Source organism: Haliaeetus albicilla, chromosome 11 (assembly GCF_947461875.1).
Source record: "Haliaeetus albicilla chromosome 11, bHalAlb1.1, whole genome shotgun sequence".
Lineage (NCBI taxonomy): Eukaryota > Metazoa > Chordata > Aves > Accipitriformes > Accipitridae > Haliaeetus > Haliaeetus albicilla.
In genome coordinates, this window is record NC_091493.1 from 10,904,018 (window position 1) to 10,919,141 (window position 15,124).

Here is a 15,124-nt window from a genome sequence, read left to right on the forward strand (position 1 = left end):
TCATGCTCTTGTTTTGGGTTTTTGTTTTGGTGGGTTTTTGGTTGGGTTTCTTTGTTAGTTTGGGGGTTTTTTTTAATGAGAAACAAACAATTCTCAGCAAGTCTGTTTCTTTTCTAATTTCTCCTACTTGTTTGGTTCTCAGGTTTTGAACTTGGCTTTGCTATGGCAAGTCCCAATGCCCTGGTGTGCTGGGAGGCCCAGTTTGGCGACTTCCACAACACGGCGCAGTGTATAATAGACCAGTTCATCAGCTCCGGCCAGGCCAAGTGGGTTCGTCACAACGGGATCGTCCTGCTCTTGCCACATGGAATGGAAGGAATGGTGAGAGCTGCTGGCTGGCATGTGCGGCAGGGAAATGCTGCCTACTGTGCCTTCCTCTGTGGCTGTAAAAGCCAAAGGTGTCTTGGGGATCCAATAGTGATACAAAGCTGGGGGGAGGAAGGCACTGTTTAGCATGTTGGACTGCTTCAGTGCTACAGAAAAGAATGTGGATAGATTGATTGGTGAGAACCAAAAAAACCTGAGAAATATTTCTGAGCTCTTAGCTTTGTGTCCTTCTTAGTGGCACGTACCACTTTTTCCCATTCTCTTCTTTTTTCTTTCCCTTTTTTTTGTATCTTTTTATCTTTCCCTAAGACACTGCCTTCTTTCCCTAGAAAGCTGGATTCTTAGTGTACAGTAAGAAAGAAATCATTAGTGTCTAGCAGTACTTGCTTGGTTTTATTTTGCATGAAGTATGTCTGTGTAAACTCTGCACTAACTTGCAATGAAATGATATGAAACAGCTTTAAAACTTCTTCAAAAATCACTGACATTGAGTAAGTTTGATATAATAAGAAATTTCCCTCTTTCTGGAAAGGAAAATGTTTCTACTAGCTGTTGACTTTTCTTTGGTGGCTAGTAGGAAGAACTAGACAGTGTCTTAAAGGGAAAGGGCATGGGCACGCTCTGTATATAATGTATGAAGTTCATAGCAGCAGTAGAATTGTTCTTCAAATCTTTTAGATTATTTTTTAAAGTTACATGAACATCATATCAGGCTATGTTGATTTTTCTCCTTTTCAAGTGCATCAACATTCATGAATTGATGCATGTATGTTTCTAGTATTCTATTAAGAAAAGCATAGTATGTGCCACAGTGTATATATATCTCCATCTGTATAAATGCTCTAGACCCTTTCACTACAAACTGCGTCATTTCCATTCTCACAAACAGTTCAGTTTATTTCCATTCAATTATAATCCTGTCCTGATATACTGGGGTGCATTCATATCTTATTAATGGCTTTCCATACCCATTTGCGCGTAAAGAATAAAGGGTCTGACACTGTTCACAAGAGTTTTGATAAATTAATTTTTTTAAAATGAATCTTGAGAGACAGCCTGAATGTGCCCTCAGCAGGAGGTGTGATCCTCTGCGGGGAAGCACTCCACTGAAGGGAGCTCGTTCTCTGCTACTTAAAATACAGTTAATCTTTCTTTTCTCTTAGCCACTTGGCAGCTAAGTTTTGCCCAGATCTTCTGAAACACACTGATTTTGCTACTAGTGTCAGGTGTTTTCATAATATTGAAGAATCCCACCAGGCTGTTGAAATCTGTTATCTTCCCAGAGGAGCTTTCCATTACAGAAGCGTTATTCTCTCTATAACTACAGTGTTGGGGACAGAATGATTTGGGGAAGGATTCGTAATGGGATATGGATCCCTTCACCTTTAGGTCATGCATTCACAGGCAAGTTGGCTGTGATTGAAAGACTCTGCTGCCTAATGGCTCCTTGGGGACTCATCTGAAAGTAGCTAATGGATTCAGTATAGGTCTCACTGGGTAGGTGGTCACAGTAAACCCTATGCCATCCCACGCAGCAGTTGCTGGCAACGTGACTGGCGGTGTCAGCAGAGAAATCAAAGATGGATGTGAACATTGAAGCTCTGGATTGAGGTTGTTGCTGGGGCAGCGTATGTGTGTATGAGGGAAGCCTCACGTGTCTCTCCTTTAATTGTTTGCTAGTAACATCTCAGTTTCCAGCCTACTGAATTCAGTGTGCTTGTGAAGCACTATGTTTGTGCATGTATAGGTTGTACTTAGTGTAGGATTTGATTTACAGCAAATAGATGTATACAGCAGAGGTATTGCAATATTGGACTGTTACTATGCACCATAATTTTGCGCGACTTTGCTGCTTGTTCTCAAGCCTTTACCCATCTATGACCAGATTATTTGGTGCCTCAAAAGTGGAGACAGACTTCAAAAGAGTAGTTATGCAAGGCACAGTTCTTGGCTGTTTATGTTACTCCTTTGTTGCTGGTGGACTGTTTTTTTCCTTTGAATTCCCTTAGTCCATAGAGTGACTCTTGCACTTGAAATCAGGGAGGATGATGTGTTGAATCAAGGTGGACTACTAGCTGTCAGAAAAATGAGTGATTTTGGAGATCATATATTAAGGTTTCAACAGAGGAAGTTATGATGAGAGACGGCCATATAAAGAAAAAAGCTCTTTATGAACATTGTTAGCTTAGGAGTCATGGAGAGATTTGAGAGCTGTAATAGTTTATAACTTCACGTTAAAGTACTTTGCAGCTGTCTCCAAAATGAAAGTCCTTCCTAACAGTAACTGTCACTTGAACAAGCAAAGGCTGCCAGCATTAGCAATAAATAAAAAAGCATACTGCATTCTCGTACTCCTCACAGCTTTCTCTCATCCTTTATAAACAAGGACATGAGAGGAAAGATAACAGATTCTGTTATACTCCTTATTCCTGATATAGTCTGTGGCCAGCATGCGTGTTTTGCTAGTGTAAAATGGATCTAACAATCTTTGTGCACTAAAAGAAATTACCTTGGGTACTGCTAGTGAGGCAGTGGATGTGAGCATTCAGTACTTTGACAGAACGTAAAATACCTCCCGAGGAGGCAGAAATTAATCATAGGTTAGTTTGGCAGATAATGTGTACGTGTATTTTGATCCATTTTAGCTGAAGCATTCACCTAGGCTATTTTGTCTGGTACTGAACAGTGAACAATGGTAGGAGAGAGATCCTGAGTCTGCTTTTGTTGCTAATATAGCAAAGATAGTCGGCAGTTAACTTTTTGTGTTTGCTCCTGTTCAGCATGCAACTGTGATTTGGCCCAAAGAAGTGTGAGTCACTGCAGTACACTGACGCATGTGGTGTTTCACTTCCTGATATTCCTTCTGCTCCTTTTTGCCCTGCATAAGCAAGGTTGTTCTTGTGCCCCCATGGACCTACTGCCCTTTCACTGGTCTTCATTGTACAGCTATACAGAAGCTAGAAATTACTTGCAGATGGTGAAATCATTGGAAATCCATGTGAAACCTAATCTTCTCCTATGAAAACAGTTTATAGAAGACAAAGAATTCCAGTCCTGCAGTGTGTCCTCTCTTCCTATTGCTGCTGCCATTGATGCCTTTGGCTGGGGGGGGCACATGTGCAGCCTGGTGCAGAGCTGCCAGGGTGATAGGAGGTACTTACGCAGAGCGTGACCTAGACTGATGTCTAACTGCTGATTTGGCTTTTTAATGTTGTTTTAAATGATACCTTTACCAGGGTCCAGAGCATTCATCAGCCAGGCCTGAGAGGTTTCTGCAGATGAGCAATGATGATTCTGATGCTTATCCAGTAAGTAGATTTGTCAAAGGCCATGTCCTTTTTTTGCTTTTCACATCTCAGAGATTTTTTTCTTTGTAAGAAGCATCCTTTTAGCTAGGTATAGTGGGGTAAGATTTAGCTTCAGGCCTTGGTGTAACATTAACTTGATCCCAGTAAGAGTAATGGAAGTATGCAGTATGTGCTGCTTCATTGCAAAGCTGAGGTCATATACAATTAATCTCTGGCAGCATGGTCTTTTTATGGCTATTCCTCAGGGCCAGTGATTCTGCTTGTTTATATTGCTGTGCATACTGCAAATAGGTGTCTCTAGCTAATTTCTGAAGGAGGCCAAGTGAGACTACACCTGGCTTTTTGCAGTGGAGCTAAATAGTACTGCTGGGAACACGAAAATAAGCAACTTCTAAATTTGATTCAGCTAAGACCTTCATACGTTGGTCATTCATTTCTACAGATAAAGTACATAGCTCTACAGGATACTGGGCATCCACTTCCCTGCTGCAGATTTCCTAAGAAACACTGCTATACATTAATTGAAAAGCCCACCAATTAAAAAAAAAAGCAGAATAAAATGTATGTTTCCGTTTGGGCCCTGGGTTTGTTACCCTTGGGGCAATGATAGTTCCAAAGCCATGTTCCTCCTCATCTAAAAGTGATTTTTGTCAGTGTACTGGCAGAATAAAGACCTGTTTGTTTGACTATATTTAAGCACTGTCAATTGCACGCAATAAGCAAGTTAGAAATTTTATCATAGAAGGTAGGAGCTCAAGCCATGGACCAGGAAATCATGTTAGGTGCTGTACCAATCCGTAATGAGATTATTGCACCTATACCTATAGACATGCTTACCTAATAATATATATGCACGTAGATATGGATACCCCCCCCCCCATATTTGTAAAATACATAAATATAAACCGTATGAATTTTATGTATTAAAATATAGTATAAGAGGACAGGACACCTACCAAAAAATGGGGGGGAGAGAGAGTTAACTATACACTCAAAAAATGAATTATAGTTTTAAGATCCTTTCAAAGGGGTTCTATTTTGTCTTCCACCTACTGAAGTCCTAGTCCTCCTCACCCTTCCATCCTGGACTTCCCAGCTTGCCGAAATTAATGGAAGCTTTTTGCATTTATTTGCATACATTTTTGGGAAGAAGTAGAAACAGAAGAGAATGATTTGTAGGGATGCTTCCCTAGCTAATAATATAATCTCAGCAGAGATCTGCTAATTAAGTTTTTTGAGGAAGGGAGTTGCTAAGAGTCAGAAATAGAAGGATGGCTTTCAGGCCTTTTTTTCTGATCTTTTAGACGTTTTTTTAACGCCTTTAATGTCTCTCTCAGGAGTTCAGTGAGCAGTTTGAAGTCTCCCAGCTGTATGAATGCAACTGGATTGTGGTGAATTGTTCAACTCCAGCCAATTACTTTCACGTCCTCAGAAGACAGATCTTGCTGCCATTCAGAAAACCGGTAAAGTTACTGTGATGGACTTGGTTATTCTAGGTATATTAACCCTCACATAAAGCGGGGTCTTTCTTTGTGTATGACGTACTGCTGAAAAGAACAAGAATCATTGGTGAAAAACCTTAATTGAACACAGGTTGAAATCGCTGATTTGACGGAATGAAACTCAGTTCCGACTTAGTAAAACTTAATTTTCAGCTTTACTTCCTTCTAGCTGTGCAGACCTTCAGATGAGCTTGTCAAGACACAATGTACCTAACAGGTTACATAACTATAATCTGCATGTCTAATTGCTGAAACTTCAAAAACCTAAGATAAAACTGTTGAATGTATTACTGGTTCATAGCCTGTGATTTCATTTTGTTCTCAAAAAAGAAGCATAAGCAATGGTTTTTGAGAACCTTTAAAGTGAGTGGAGTACCTAAATCTTTTGAATAATTTTGAAACTTCCTAGGCTTTCAAAACAGGAAAAAAATAATTTACTGTGTTTGCTATTCACATTAATTTGATCTATAGCATATTCAGTTTGTGGTTTTTGTATGAACAGTGTTACAAATGTTGCATGTAATAATGTAGATAAAGCAGTTCCTGAGTGTTGGAAATATTTCTGTCTTACAGCTGATTATTTTGACACCCAAGTCACTGCTGAGGCATCCAGAAGCTAAATCCAGTTTTGATGAAATGGTGTCTGGTAGGTCACCTTAAAGTATTGTGGACAAATAATGAGCTATACCAAGTTGCATGTCAGACTGAAGAAGAGAATCTGCTCTGGGGAGTTTGCCTTTTCCTTTGGCATAATTTCTGTGGAGCTGTTGTAGTGAGATCTAGTATGGACTTTTGCTGAAAAGTCTGCTATCAAGTACAGATTCTTAATTTTAACAGGCTTCTCTTGTAATCAACCGTTAATCTTAAAGGCAGTGAAAAGTGCATTCCCCTCTCTGCAGGGATATTCCTCTCAATAGGCTGTTAGGTCCCTCTGCTCTTTTTCTCTTCATATAAAAATTGACTCGTTCTTTGTACTGCCCCTCTGCCCCCAGATGTGAGGGATAGGTTGTAATCACACTGTGCCCATTTGGAAGAATGAGGGGCCTATTTCTTCTTAAAATGCTCAGTTCTGGGGCTTCTATGTCACGCCAGTGATCTGAAGTGAGATCAGTTAAGTTCAGAGCTGTAGGCTACCACTCCAGCTGTTGTTGGCATGCCATCAGCACCAAGAGATATGTAGCAACTGCAGAGGTAATACCAAAAACTGGAGGGGTTTGTCTTACCATGCACTGGTTAGAACATGTTAGAGTGGCATGAGGAAATGTAGTGAAATGAAGTGAGTGATTAAAGTGATTATTCAGAGTGAGAGGGGTGTGGAGAGGATAGGTGTGGTGGTCTGACTCCAGTTCTAGTGGGTGTCTTGACCGCTTTCAGCAAAGAGTAACTAACTGCTTGGTTTTTTAAAAGCAAGTTACAGTATATAAACATGCTTAAATATTGCATTATCTCCTTTTTGTTGGTGAGTAAAGTTTGCTTCTAAAGCAAAGGCATTTGCTGGTTTTGATTACTGTTTAAAAGCTTTGTTGAATTAGTCAGATTAGAAATTCTGTAGAGATTGAGATTTGTCATTTTGTCTTGGGAGTCCCCTCTACTTCAGGCTAATACTCAACAGTGGCCAAGCTCCTAATTAACATTGAATTCTGACATACTTTCATGTTCCTGCTGAAGAGGACAGCAAGTAGTAAAGCATTGCTGACTCTCAGCTAACTCTCTTTGCTCTATTTTTAACGGAAAGCTGAGAAGGAGAGGAAGAGTGACTCTAGCTGACCCAATGAAGCGCAGATTCAGTCTTTTTTAATGAAGAATTCTGCTGTTCAGTGAGACAGGATAATTCTGACATAAATCAGTCCCTCCTTCATATGGTCATGCTGCTGCTTTTCTCCCCTCAAGATAAATGGTTCAAACAGGAGCTTATTCTCCTGGTAAGTGGGTGTGCTAATTCAGACTGGGAGGTCATGCCACTGTCTGCTACCTTGCAGTTGGTTAATGTGGGAATAGTTCTAATCAATCATATAAGAGAGCAAAGGAAAGGATCTTTTAGACCATCAAGTCCCTCTTCCAGTTTCATGTATCCCAAGCAAATTGTTCTCCTGGGAGATGATATCATAGGGGAAAAGATATCTAGCAGTGAGGATATGCATCTGATACTGTATCTTACCACTTAAACATATGGCTCAGTACTATGCTAATTCTTCCTTTGGCTAACGCTGTTTTAGCTCTCAAACAAAGGTTTAAATCACATAAATTTATGGCAGTAATGTGTGTGCTTGTGTAAATATTTCTCCAGTTGCCAGATTTAGTTGCATTATGAATGTGTTATGCTTTTATATGAAAATGTTCTAAAATTTTCTAAACCTATATTAATGTTACGTGGTTGAGATCATCTTGGAAAGAAGAAATAATATTTCAGGTAATTCTCTGAAAAAAAAAAAAGGGACGTAAAGGTGAGCTATCCAATAAATTTAAAATTGAAGGTGTAATGCGCAACACAAAGCTAAAAAAGAATCCACTGTTAATATGTTTCTGTCTATTAAGTGTGGAAGAGTGGATTATTGACAGTCTTTTAACTTCTTGAAACTAAACTGCTTAGCACTTTAGCAGAATTACTGGTCTGAAAAGTAGGAGTAGAGAGGCAGCAGAACGCCGTGACTGTTGCAACCTGCTGCTTGCTCAGTAAAGGACTGTTTCCTGGGCTGCTTTATTACAATGGCAGTTCACTGAGATCACTTTTCTAATTTGTGCTCTAACTAGGTACCACTTTCCAACGTGTGATTCCTGAGAATGGGCTGGCAGCTCATGCACCACATGAGGTCAAGCGAGTGATTTTCTGCACAGGAAAAGTATACTATGATCTTGTGAAAGAGAGAAAGAATCAAGACCTGGAGAAACAAGTAGCTATAACCAGGCTTGAACAGGTGAGCTCCCTGATCCTCAGAAGACAGGGTCCTTGGGGAGACTTTCAGCAAGGGATTCCTATGCTTTTAAATAGATATCACTTGCCAGAAAGGATGGTGATAGCATTTTTATAGCACTTTGCATCTTACAAGACATTATCTAATCCTTCATGGCCTTGTGGAGAAGGAACACATCAAGAGTGTACTAGACTGTCCTGGTTTCAGCTGGGATAGAGTTAATTGTCTTCCTAGTAGCTGGCACAGTGCTATGTTTTTGAGTTAGGTATGAGAAGAATGTTGATAACACACTGATGTTTTCAGTTGTTGCTAAGTAATGTTTAGACTAAAGTCAAGGATTTTTCAGCTTCTCATGCCCAGCCAGCAAGAAAGCTGGAGGGGCACAAGAAGTTGGCACAGGACACAGCCAGGGCAGCTGACCCAAAGTGGCCAATGGGGTATTCCATACCTTGTGACGTCATGCCCAGTATATAAACTGGGGGAGTAGGGGTGGGGAGATCGCTGCTTGGGGACTAACTGGCGTTGATCAGCAGGTGGTGAGCAATTGCACTGCACATCATTTGTATATTCCAATCCTTTTATTATTACTGTTATTTTATTAGTGTTATTATCATTATTAGTTTCCTCTTTTCTGTTCTATTAAACTGTTCTTATCTCAACCCACAATTTTTATTTCTGTTCCCGATTTTCTCCCCCATCCCACTGGATGGGGGGGGAAGTGAGTGAGCAGCTGCGTGGTGCTAAGTTGCTGGCTGGGGTTAAACCAGGACATGGACAATGAGATCCAGAAAGCTTGGTAACTTTTCCAGAACAACGTGACAAAGTGAAGGTTACAATATTATGGCACCTTAAATTTGTATATCCAACCTGCTAGGTTTAAACGTTGTGAATAAGTACACTTTGCAGCTATATTGTCATTCACTAATTAAGGACTTGTATTGTCACAGCTACTTCACTAGAAAAACTGTAGGAATGCAGGAGATCTGGACTATGACCTACTTCTGTTCATACTGGTACAACTATAAAATATGTGTGTATTCACTTCTGACAGCATGAAATCAATTAAAGAAATACGAGTCACTTTAAAGAACATACAGCAATTATGTTAGGTACTAAATGGTTAATTACAATGGGTGGTTGTAATACCTGATAGATAAAAGGCTTTCCTACCATGGGCTAACACCATGTAAGGGAAAGCTTTGCCAGTTATTACCCTCTCTTTCCAGATCTCACCGTTCCCCTTTGACTTGCTGAAAGAAGAACTTGAGAAGTATCCAGGTGCTGATCTAGTTTGGTGTCAGGAGGAACACAAAAACAGTGGATATTATGATTATGTCAAACCTCGTTTCCGCACTATTGTGAACCACACTCGACCTATATGGTATGAGACTTTAAAGAATTGCTCCGTCTCCTGGGCTGATTTGTTTGCTTTTAAATTTGGTTGAGGCTTCTTTTGGTTTGGTTTTGTTTGGGGTTTTTTTCTTTAAATTTGTTTTTGATTTGAGGATGTTATTCCTGGGGAAGTCAGGTTCTTCACAAATCAGAACCTCTGAGTTTGGGTTCTTGGATGAAGGAGGCAAAAGTCTAGATGACTATCTCAAATGCATCATGCATATGCTGCTCCTCCTTGTAGTTCTAAAAGAAAATCAGTAGCAGCTAGCTCTGTATTTATTGTCACTTAGCACAGCACTTAGCTATCCTGGAATTTTCTCTCTTATTGTCTAAGATTCTGCATTTTTTTAAGAATTTCGCTCCAAATATTAGGTTTCTGGAGGAAACAATTGTTGTAAGAGCTCAGTCCAGGTACCTTTGCATTTATTTTAGATAATTGACTCTCGGATCTGCCCATGCAGCTGTTGGAGGAATGAGAGTCTTGATCGCCAAAAGCAAGTTACCTAATTATGAGACAGTGTAGCTGGCTGCTCTGGGGGGGATGGGGGAGAAGACACAGCTTAATATTGATGGGAGGGGGAAAAGAGGGGGAAGCTGACCAGAAGGTATAACTGATGGTGCAACTTAGATTGATTTTTATTTAAGAAAGATTGATGATTAAATGTCCAAATCTGCCAAGCTGACTTGAATGCATTTAGCAGCATGTTCTCTTGCTTGTTAGTGTCAAAATAGTCTCTCTTCTCACCTCATTTGTCTGCCCAATTCTTTTTGTCACAAAGGTATGTTGGCCGAGAGCCTGCTGCTGCAGCTGCCACAGGCAACAAGAACACGCATCTGGTATCACTCAGAAGGTTCTTGGACACAGCTTTCAACCTGGAGGCCTTTGAGGGAAAGACATTCTGACTGCAGGGCACCGACCCATCTCTGACTAGTAGTCTCTCAAATCACTCCATCCGAAAGAGGAGATAAAAGTGGGAAAAATACTGGAAGTTACATACTTTTCCTTTACCAGATAAAACGATCCAGCAGCTGACTTCATTAATCTGCACCTTGCTCCCCAGTTTGTAAGGAAAAAAAAAAAATTCCAACTTACCTTCCACCATTTTTTGTCACTTGTCTATTTAGATTGGGACCTCTCTGGCACAAGCAGAGTCTCCTGTCCAAAGATACAGTGCTAGCTCAGTGAGGCTCTAATCTCAGTCTGCGGGCACTAATTACTGTAAGTAAGTAGGACAGGCATGGACAGCATGATAGTTACGCACATCCCTGAAAAAGAAGAGCACATTTGGGAGCCACTACGTAAACAAGGTGCATTGTTACAAGGAAAATGGTTGACAGTTATTTCTAGATATATTGGAGAGGAGTAATGAAGCCAAAAAGCAAAGAGTTGATAGATGACTTTGGTAGAGAAGTGTACTGAGTATGGTTGTTGGAAGGAGATGGTAAGGTAGCCTGGTGATGTGAGGAGGAGGCTGGAAATAGGGAGTCAGATTACAAAGTTGCTAAACTATGGGTGACAACAAAAGTGGTGTGGATTACTTGGGTATAAGCTGGAGGAGGGTGATGAAGGCAGAAATAAAAGGGACCGTGAAAAGGTTTGCTGGGGGTAGCTGGGGAGGGAAGATGTCTACACAAGACCACAGCTGATGGAGCAGTGGGTGATCAGCAGGAGAATTCAGCGTCAAATGACTTCACAAGTAAGAGGTGACAGCACCAATTGCTCCCACTCCCTGGGCTGCCTGCTTTGATGCTCTGTGGTATTAGGGAACTGTGGGGTCCTGTGAACATCCTCGTTTTGGCTGAACACTCTTTCCCTCACCAAACTACTAGGATCTGCTTTTCTTTGACCTGGTAGCACCTGTAAAAAGGTGGCATTTGGATGAGAAATCTGTGTTTGTGCAACAAGGAGCGGGTTCTCTGCTTTGTCCAGTGCTAATCCCTGCCTCACGTCTCCTTGCTGATACTAATTCAACTCTGAAGTGGCAGTTCCTGATTTAGTCACCTTTTTTTATGTTAAGAGGAAGGTGAGCAAGCAACAGTTGCTGATTGACCAAAGGCACGTGCTGTGGTTTTGTACAAGTAGTAATTGATTTTTGTCAATTTTTCTTTTTTCCCCCTTTGTGTTTACTTGTCAATTAGGATATCAATTGCCATGTACTTTCAGTATGGACATAAAAGTGAACCACCTCAAGAGCTGGCTCTGTGTAAGGTGGCTGATGTACAGCAGGTGCTGGAGGGGAGAGAACAGCAGGGGTTGTTTCTCTTCCTGGGAAGTAGTGCTTGGCTTCCTGGGAGGCACTGCACAGCAGGGTGGTCTCAGAGTGCCTCTGCTTGTGCTTCCTCCACAGTGCTAGAAGGCAGGTGGGCACCACTTTCCTCTCCCCTCTTAATACAAGAACTAGTGTTGTCAGAAGTCCTGTTCCCTCTGCCCCCAGGAGAGCTTGGGTCTGGGTGAACCTTGTGACTGCGGGTTTCTGCAACGCTAGACTGTAGTGACAGGAGACTTCTTCCCTTCTTTCTGCTGGCTGGCAGAGGGAACTGCTCGATTAACAGAGTAAGTGGTGTGGTAGGATGCAGAGGAATGGCGATGCCTGTGTCAAAGCGGGAAGCGGTAACTAGCTGCAGAAGGGCCCAGTGCCCCTGCAGTGCCTGGAGGGTTATGCTAGGTCTGCTGAGCAGCCACTCTGATGCATCCTAACAAGTGACTGGAAAACACATAGATGACACTTCACCCCCATTCCCTGTCCTGAGTGTGCTCCTGGGACATACTTGTGTTCTTGGCAGTAAGTTTTACCCCGCTGCTGCTGTATTGGCTGTGACATAATAAGGCTTGACAGTTTATGCCTGATTCAGAGAGTCAGGTGATGCTGGAGAGCATCTTGTCTTGTCAAAATAAAAAGCTGTATTCAAAACTTCTAGCTATGATCAGGTACTACTTGTCCAAGCAGGTTACCAAAAAGGGATGTGTGCCTTATGCTGTCCCTTTGTTTGGCCTGGAGACAACATGATGGTGAAAAAAATATCCTTCTGTCAGAGCATAAAATTAATGTGGTAAGGTACTTGCCATGGGATCCAGAACCAAACTTAGTCTAATGTTCGTGAAACTCGGTAGCATCCTTTTAAATCAGGCTGGTTGCCTTGGGCTTTTTCCCTCATTGAAACATTTAAGATAATTCAGTCTTTTCAAACCTATTGAATGTGGAAAGTACTGCAGTTGACAGCAGCAAATACTGTCTCCTGTCCATTTCTATAGCTCAAAACATTAAGCTGATAGGCAGTAACCATCATCCAAAGTATTTTAATGCTTTTACGAATGCTTGTTTCTGTGGCAAGAATTGAGTGCAGCTAAATAGTGCTGGCACTGTTTATTGTATTCTGTTTGCAGGTCAGTACTGCATGAAATATGATAAATGCACTTATGCCACAGTATATGCAGAGGTAGAAAATAAAAATTAACATAGAAATGTAAGTGGTAAATGACGGGTTTCCATTTTCATTGTGTATCGTAGATTGTGGCATAATAATTGCATAAAAATTCCATCAAAGAATGTAAGAAACCCCAATACAATAAAAATATGTAAGAAAGAAATTCTCTGTTATGGCTGTTCTTTTTTGACAGTTTCTCCTTTGAGTGCTGGCGTTAGCATCCCATTGGTAAGAGTGCTAGGGCAGCTCATTTTTCTGTTTTCTGTTTGTTTTCTCAATAGTGGCTTATTTAAATGTAGTAGCAGTGAGGGAGACAGCATTTGGACTAGAAAAAGATAATTATTCAAAAGCATTGGGTTAAAAGTAGCAATAACATTGACGTTATATTAGAATATTTTGTTTTAGCCTATTCTAATTTCTTAAAGTAATAAGTGAGCACATTTCTATTGCAAGCAGCATTTTTAAAATACTGGAACTAGACTGGAATTAACTTCTCTCATTTCTAAACACTGGGATTCATTTCTCTAAACATGTTGGCTCAACATATGTTTCTATTGAATTACTTTTCCTGTTGCCTGCACTTTCAGATAGTAAATGTTCAAAAGCTTACTGAAGCATTATAAATTGCTAAATGCATAGATTGTACTTATTGCCAGAATTCTGCTGCTTTTCTTCAGTGAGGCCCCTTGAATAAAAAACTCTGACAGAGAGTTCTTAAATAGATGCACATTCAATAGGTACATTATCAACAATGAATGCAAGTTTCTGTAATGGCAGCTTTAAACCGGGTTAAGAGTACCTCTCTGATCTCGCAGAAAACAAATACTTTGTTAGAACTGGCTGAAAAGTTAAATACTTTTTACATACTAAATAGCAATCAATTAATCTTTGTAGAGTGTTTGAAAAGGACTGAAGTATTATATAGGCCTCTTCTGCAAGCAGTCTGCACCGAAATTCAAATCACAGCTTTGTAACTCGGAAGGAAGAAACAGCAAATGTGAGAATCAATTGACTTCATTGTATTTGTGGGTGAGATGCCGCTTCATGCATGCCCACAACAGCCAAAGACTTGCTAAGACAAACGGCTGCTGTCACAGAATTATTTTTGTTTCCTAGTAGCTACCTGATGAACTGCACTAACAGCAGGGGTGTGCTTGGTGGAAACCTTTGCTCTGCCCATCATACAGTTGGAATCGGTCTGCTAGAGCAGACCTGTTCTCTGGAAAAGGAACCATTCTGCTTGTTCTAGGAGGTAAAAATTAACCTGTGAGACTAGACAAGAAATGGGAATGTGTGTGCGTTGTTTGAACCAAGTAGATGAAAGTGTGTGTGTTGGGGGGTGTTGTTTGGGGTTTTTTGTTTGTTTGGGGCTTGTTTTGTTTTGTTTTTTTAAGAAGCTGCTTGGCTAGACTCTCTGGTTGCTGTCTCAAGAGCTCTAGTAGCTCTTACCTTGGTGCACAAACAGCAGACCTGCTGCCTCTGATACAGAGCTGGGAGTAACCACTGCTCCTAATAATAACAAAATGAAAGCTTGGGAACCTCTGCTCTATGCACACATGCACATGCATTTATATATATATATATATTAAAAAAAAGTCTTTCTGATTGCTGTTAACTTTACGCAGGTGTCACAGACTGTTGTTGCTCAACCTAGCTTTTTGCCAGTGGCACAGATGGCTTTGAATGTTGTTTAAAACATTAAATAGAGGTGCACTCAAAAATCATGTAAAGCCAGAATATCCATAAAAGCAGATGAAATATCTTTGTAAAGTTGCCAAATCTGGTCAAAGATGGAAGAAAAAAGTCTACTATTGTCTTGTGTATTGGTTCAGTGAATTCAGTATGTTTTAATTTTACAGGCAGCTCCTCAGGTTGGCACTGGGCCGTGGGATGCCATGCGGGGGGGCTGTCAGGGCACCTGCCAGGCTAACGAGTTACCCAGCACAAATGACCGCTTAATTATGGCTGATGGGACTGGCCTGTGTGTGGGTGGCCAAGCAAATGCTGCCTGTGGTTAGCTGGTTAAAGCCCAGGTTTTGGTCTGAGCTGGCCCATCTCTATCTCCTTTGCCGTCATCCCCTAAATACTTCCACTACTTCACCTTGTTTTCCCAGAATGGAGGGCTGTGGCTGGGCCCCTGGGCACCCACCGTGGGGCAGGGGGTCCCTGCATGAGCCCTGGTGGGCCATTGCTTGCCACTTCTGCAGTAGGAAGGACTAGAGTTACAGAGGTAAACAATGGCGGAGGAGGCTGAGGA

The 15,124-nt window shown here is 41.1% G+C and overlaps 1 protein-coding gene across 2 annotated transcripts in view; it reads left to right on the forward strand.

Annotated features, from left to right (window-relative positions):
* OGDHL (oxoglutarate dehydrogenase L) overlaps positions 1-13,030 on the forward strand; it is a 59,112-nt gene extending 46,082 nt beyond the window's left edge. For both annotated transcript variants that reach the window (XM_069796138.1, XM_069796137.1), the window contains exons 17-23: positions 143-321; positions 3,564-3,635; positions 4,973-5,098; positions 5,711-5,783; positions 7,889-8,052; positions 9,276-9,430; positions 10,221-13,030. In XM_069796138.1, the coding sequence (XP_069652239.1) occupies positions 143-321; positions 3,564-3,635; positions 4,973-5,098; positions 5,711-5,783; positions 7,889-8,052; positions 9,276-9,430; positions 10,221-10,344 (893 nt within the window). In that variant the 3' untranslated portion in view covers positions 10,345-13,030. The remainder of the gene's footprint in view (positions 1-142; positions 322-3,563; positions 3,636-4,972; positions 5,099-5,710; positions 5,784-7,888; positions 8,053-9,275; positions 9,431-10,220) is intronic.
* The last annotated feature ends 2,094 nt before the right edge of the window (positions 13,031-15,124 follow it).